This window comes from Monopterus albus, unplaced genomic scaffold (genome assembly GCF_001952655.1).
Source record: "Monopterus albus unplaced genomic scaffold, M_albus_1.0 scaffold135.1, whole genome shotgun sequence".
NCBI classification, from domain to species: domain Eukaryota; kingdom Metazoa; phylum Chordata; class Actinopteri; order Synbranchiformes; family Synbranchidae; genus Monopterus; species Monopterus albus.
Window position 1 is genome coordinate 697,995 of NW_018128015.1, and position 6,752 is coordinate 704,746.

Consider the following 6,752-nt stretch of genomic DNA (forward strand, 5'->3'; position numbering starts at 1 on the left):
GCTCTTTCCCTTTGGAGGCATTTCAGAAGTTGTAGTAGTTGTATAGTTATTGCTCAAAGCTCAAAGCCTTGACAATATGAAAAGGACAGAAGTAAAAATATCGTAGAACAGACAGAGAAGCAATAGACACGTCTGCTCTCGCTCGCAACCCTGAAATTACATTATCTCACAATAGTGAAGAATCCTTTTAAAAAGATTCCTGGATCTGGAAAATGATCAGAATCTAATGGACTGTTCTGTGGGCCATCAAAATTCCTTCATTATGTTTTGAGTTATGCTGTGAAAGAACCAACAGACATTGGTGAAAACATAACCTCCTTGGCTGGACGTTAGAACAGAGCCAACGCGCTGATAGCTTTCTGATTTGGACAGATCTGGAATGAATCAGACTTGGCAGACGGAGCTCAGAGTTACTGAAATGATGCCAGATCCTTTCTAGGTATAGCAAAACAGAGCAAACTTGATGTTCAATGCAAAATGTGTGAGCAGGTTACTTGGCCCTGTGCAGCTGTACACTGAAATCCTGTGTGGGGGGCTGTGCATCACATTTTGTTTCATCAGCGTTGAAGAAACCACACAAGTTGTTACAAGTTGTTGTTGGACCTGGGTTGAAATTTATGTGGCCTACCTGAAAACTGGTTTTGCAAGATGTGGATCAACTCAGATGGTTTTAAAACAGTAGAGCACCAACATTCTGGAGTTGCAATGAATCGAATGGACTTGATTTTATCTTGCTAGACAAATTTTCAGACTGTTGTCACCAACAAAACAAAAGAAAACATTTGTCACTTGTTCAAATGCTGTTTTCATTTGCCTCAGAAATGACCTCACCAATATTTTATGTCTCGTCCGAGTATCCTGTTTGAGCAAGAAGCGCAAACATCAACAATCATGCTAGATGGTCGCTCACACAAACAAACCTTAGGTGTGTCACTGAGAAATACTGACAGAATAATTCTCAGTGGAAGTTGGGTGGAAGCTCAACAGCCAAAATAATACACCTACTTCTGTTTTAATTAAGTCCCCGTCACTTTGATTTAGTGGCTGTTAAGGTGTTTGGAAAGGTGCTGTGCTGAAGGCACCTTAACTATGACTGAAAAACTTCCAGTAGTTTCCACACTGAACTATGTGATAGAAAAAATACAAACAGGTGCCTACATGTGTTGAAATGCCCTGAATCAGATGGAACTCTGTGAGAAGCCTCGTAATGAAGAAAGACGATGCCAACTTGTCATTTCAGTGGGATTTTAAAGGATAATTTAATTTTATTAATAAAGCTCAATCTCTTATTTTCACAGTCGTGTTCATTTCTGTAAACATTTTCAGTACAGAACGCAAAACTGTCAGTAGTCACAAAGAAACAAGTAGTTCCTGAATAAATGTGAATCAGGGTCTAGATAACAGGAAAATAGCAGATAATGATGAGTTACTACTGAACAGACAGAAATTACTTCATATGTATCTGAGAACTGACATGGAATACTACTGATATTGTTTTCCCTCACGTTTTTGTGTCTATCTTTTATTTTGCTTTTGCATCTGCCTGTGCTTTTAGTTGTAAATAATGAAGCAGCACTTTTACAAACAGCAGAACACATTACGGTCCAGGCCCAAGACACAGAGAAGCTGATTAAGGAGCAGTTTAAGAAGCTTCACCAGTTTCTACAAAAGGAAGAGGAGGCCAGGATCAAAGCTCTGAGGGAGGAAGAGAAGCAGAAGAGTCAGATAATGAAGGAGAAGACTAAGGCTCTGAGCAGAGAGATAGCAGCTCTTTCAGACACAATCAGAGCCACAGAGGAGGAGCTGAGAGCTGAACATGTCTCATTCCTGCAGAACTACAAGGCTGCGGTCAAAAGAGTAAAGCAGCGCCCCCTGCTGGAGGATCCACAGCTGGTCTCAGGAGCTCTGATAGATGTGGCCAAACACCTGGGCAACCTGGCCTTCAACATCTGGAACAAGATGAAGAGTATGGTCACCTACACTCCTGTGATTCTGGATCCAAACACTGCCAACCCAGAGTTCATCCTGTCTGAAGATCTGACCAGCGTGATACATGGAGAGAGACAGAAGCTTCCTGGAAACCCAGAGAGGATCAACTATCACCGCTCTGTCCGAGGCTGGGAGGGCTTTAACTCAGGGACTCACAGCTGGGACGTTGAGGTTGGAGACAATGCAACCTGGTTTGTTGGTGTGGCAACAGAGTCCGTCCAGAAGAAGGGACGCTTAAAATCTGGGTTCTGGCAAATTGAGTTCTACAATGGAAAATACAGCGCACGCTTGTCAGGAGATCCTGCCATTATTGTTCGGGTGAAGAAGAAACTCCAGAGGATCCGAGTTCATCTGGACTGGAACAGAGGAAAACTGTCATTCTCTGATGTTGATACTAACACACACATACACACCTTCACACACACTTTCACCGACATGCTGTTTCCATGCACAGGCACTTTGAATGAACTCCCACTGAAGATATTACCAGGCAAAGTCTCTGTTACAAGAGAATAGCTCAGTCAGAGATGCCTATGAGGATAATATCCACAGGTGTCGCATATTAGAAACTGTGTGCTTTGTGTTGTGACACTGAGATGCAATAACATTTCATATAAACAACATTTTTATGAAAATAGAAAGCTGCGTTTTAACTTTGCTATGATTTACACCTGATGCTTACCTAAATTTCCCTCGGGATCAATAAAGCTGGCTATCTACCTATCCATCCCATACAACTAAAACCAAAGCAATAAGCTAAATCAGGGGTTTTCAACCAGTGGGTCGTGCCCCCCTGGTGGTACATAAAGGCATTGCAGCTGGCTCCTGCTGTAGCATTCAGTAATGTAGTTTCTTTTTTTCTTTTTTTTTATTGAAATAAACAGGACCAAACATGGGAGACAAGACAACAGATACAGGACATTAGAAAAAGATATAGAGTGTTTTACAAGACTGTAGTGTGTGAGGGTGTGAAGTGTGGGCATTTCCAACTTATGCAGTCCATGAAACGCAAGAAACAAAGGAGGAGAAATTTTATTTGTTTTTTTTATTTTTTTTACAATAATAAGAATACTACTAATAAAAGCAGCTTGTTTAGAGATTGGTGGGAATGTATGTGGCCTCAGCCCCAGGTGTTTGGTTCGAGTTGAAATGTATTAAAAATGGTTCCATGTGTCATAAAAAGCTGATAAGCTATTCTTGAGTGGATCCCATTTTCTCTAATGTGATGTATTCTATCAGAAAGTTGGTCCAGTGGTTTATGTGTAGTGATTTTTTTTTTTATTTCCAGTTTTGAAAGATTGTTTTCATGGCAATAGCTAGAGAAATGAGGAGTGGGTTTTTATATTAATGTAGTTTCACTGTAGGAAATGTTTAAACACATTTCTATGTATTACTTGACTGTTTGTGAATAATCAAATTCCTGCAAATATATAAAAAGTAGAAAAGCCAAGGTGACTCTCAGGATTATATCTTTTTGTTATTATAAAGACTCCAGTCTATACATTTGTTTGACTCTCTGTTTGCACATCATCTTTGTGTATTTCTTTTCTTTATATTGCTAATGAGTGGTACACTCTCTGGCCACTTTATTAGGCACACCTGTACAATTATATGCACCTCAGTGCCTTAACATCTGTGTTTGTGGAGCTCAAATTGTTTCAGTTTTAAGTGAAATTGTCATAAATATATAAATTAAATGTATAGTTAAAGGTGCTGTTGTACTGGACTACACTATATTTAGAGGTCTCTCGATATTTTTGTCCTCCCCTGCTCAGCGTCAGTGGCTCGATGTGCAGGGGCTGCAGCAGGAGACACCGCTGAGCGTTTCTTATTCTTGCCTCTCGCCATTTAAATCGTGTCTGTCTGCTGTCATTGCATTGTCATATGGTCACTGGACGGTGCCCCACTCACTCAGATCTGTTCAAACTGGCCTAAAAACCTTAGGTGTGATTTTGCAATGTGTTTAAATGGAGAATAGTTTTCTGTTTACACTCAGCCATTGTTGCTGTCACTTGTTAATTATTTAGTTTAATTGTGTTTATTTGTTTCTATCAATTGATGGTGTGTTTTGTTTCGTTTAGTCACGTGTTCTTCACTAATTTCATTCCCCTCTTTTTCTTTGTAATCCAATTTGAAAACATAAAAATATTAATAAAAATTTGAGATACGACAGAAAACTTAAACTCTTCCTCACTCTCAGTATTTTTTTATGCCTTTTACCTGTGCTTTAAAATTGTGAATGACCTTTTATTTTTAATGTATTTTGTATTGTTGTATTGCTTTTACTGAAGTAATTTAAATGCGCCACAGTCAGATGTCCCAGTATTCTGTGTCTGTGTTAACGACGTTCAGTCTAAAAACTGTCTCACTTGTGTTCAGCTCATCTAAGACCAATATTAGGACCGGCCGAACACCACAGCCTAAAACATCTTTGTTAATTGGAAAAATCACTGATTTAAATAGGATAAGCAAGTTGGCAAAATCCCAATCTGCTGACTAAGTTCCTCCTCACAGCATATAATAAAATATCTAGTCCAACACTGATGTGTAATTCTCAGTACCCGGACAGCAATGCTTCATCTGTTGACTGCGACCCAAGATCAACTGACAACAAGAGGTTTGCTGTGGCCCATCTCTGTCTGCTGTAGCTAGCTGACCAGGGAGCTGACGATGCTGATGCTGATGAAGATGATGGTGCTGTGAAAAGCCTTTAAATGAAGCACAAGAGAAACACCACAGTTCCACACCAGACCAAAAGAGGGGATGAGCAGAGCCAGGCAAAAACCACAGGTATGCAACTGAACCGGGCGGAGCCAGGTAAAAACCACAGGTATGTAACTGAGCCGGGCGAGTGAGTGTGTTTGGGGCTACAGTACATAGCTGAATATATTTCAGATGCCACTTTACAAAGATAACATCTGATGAACATGTTACTCAACAACCATTGGCCAAACAGCAATTAAGTCAAATATAAATATTTCTGGTAAACCATAAGATAAATCCTATTTTTTTGTCATCGCAACAGAAGTTAATGAAAATGTCTGAATTCCATTGGTAATTTTCAGACATATAAAGACATCCCTTTGAATAATTACAATGGGCTTCTTTTTTTTTTTTTTACAGTTTGACATTTTATATAATACACTGCATATCAAGTAATTGATATGTACAGCCGTAGTTCATTCCTAAGAATGTGATGGTGAAATTTGATGTCATTGCTATTGCCCAGAGGATGATTCATTTCCATTTTTCACCCATGTTTCCTTTAGCACCTGTCTCAGGTCAAAATGTGAACATCACACAGAAACTGGGGGTTTGCCTGGCTGTGGTCACATCCGGAGGCCTGTTGTATAAAGAAAGCTGAAATAGTTGAACCTGTTTGCAATGTGGGTTTGACTGATGGTAGGCTGCTTAAGGCTGGCGCCAAGCTCACTGTTCAGTATCTTTGTTTTCTGTTTTAAAGTGTTGAAAATATACAAACTATTTCTTCTTGTCAAAACATTTTTAGTTTACCATTAATCACAACTCAAAAATACACTTCCACCTGCTGGCAGATGTACTGAAACTTGGCTACGAACTGTGGTGAGCCATAAAACATTACAAATAGCAGTCAGGTCCTTAACCTGCATTTTAGTTTGTTGTTTTAATTAGCAGCAGAAACTTCAAACTTGCTGGTGCCACAATGATTACTCATCAGAAATTTGATCAGTTGAACCCTCACACCCACCTCATCGGCTCTGTATTAAGATAAAATCCCACCACATTTTTATGCAACTGTGCCTCAGAGCCCTTTAGCAAGGCAGATAATCAGAGGAGCCTTCAGATTAGCCAGGTAAGAAAGACTGCATCATCAGTATATACGGTAAACATAGGAATCTTGTTGGCGATGCCATAGCTCAGACCAGGACCGTAGGCTGTGACATTGGGGCTGCTGATGTGGTTCACATCAAACTGAAGGGGAAACTCTGCAACACACAAATGATGAACATTAGTACCACAAAAGACTAACACCTAAGGGACAGAATCAGGCCCCCATGCTGGAACTGTTTTAGAAGGCTTTAGTTCACATACTTAAGTGTGCCAAATATTAGTCAGTGTCCAGTTAGCACACTTTCCAGGAAATGAAGCCAAGTCAATACAAGTCCCCATGAGGAATGAAAACAAATGTGTGTTGTGCTGACCTGGGATATGTGTGCCATTGTATTTGATGTGCATCTCATGACAACATAACACTGATAAGTGCTATGCTGCTGCATAAGTATTTTACTTTTTTGTGGTGTAAGAGCACCTTGTTGAAAATACCTAGGCAGAATGTTTAATTTTAATGGGAGTATTATTAATACAGTATGTGATATTTTGTGGCAACTTCATTAAGGTGTTGCAAACATGCTTTGTCTCAGTGGGTGGTAGTACTTCATAGCTGTATAAAGAGGATTTCTTTTAAATGTTGTTCATGTTTTTATTTATTATCTATTATACTTTTAACAAGTCGTTTTTGATGAAGCAGAAAGGTTCCAGGTTCCAGCCCAAACGAATATTGGAAATGTAAGTGTTGTTCATTGCAGTCATACATGTTAACACACGTAATCACAGTCATAGTCTAGAATTAACAGTTGATTCATCAACATTACATAAACCTATTTTCCCAGTGGTCATAGGGCTATCGTTATGTTTCATTTACCTGTATATCTGTTTGGTTGGTTGGTTGTTATTCTGGCTACTCTTAAATGGTATTTATCAATCACATCCATCCATCCATCCAT

General features: G+C 39.4%; 1 protein-coding gene across 1 annotated transcript; it reads left to right on the top strand.

Annotated features, from left to right (window-relative positions):
• Positions 1–1,479: 1,479 nt before the first annotated feature.
• On the top strand, positions 1,480–3,044 carry LOC109967800 (tripartite motif-containing protein 35-like; the record flags this gene model as incomplete). The annotated part of the gene is made up of 1 exon (XM_020613626.1): positions 1,480–3,044. A coding segment is annotated over one exon (1,026 nt), but the record flags the coding sequence as incomplete, so codon positions are not given.
• Between the last annotated feature and the right edge of the window lie 3,708 nt (positions 3,045–6,752).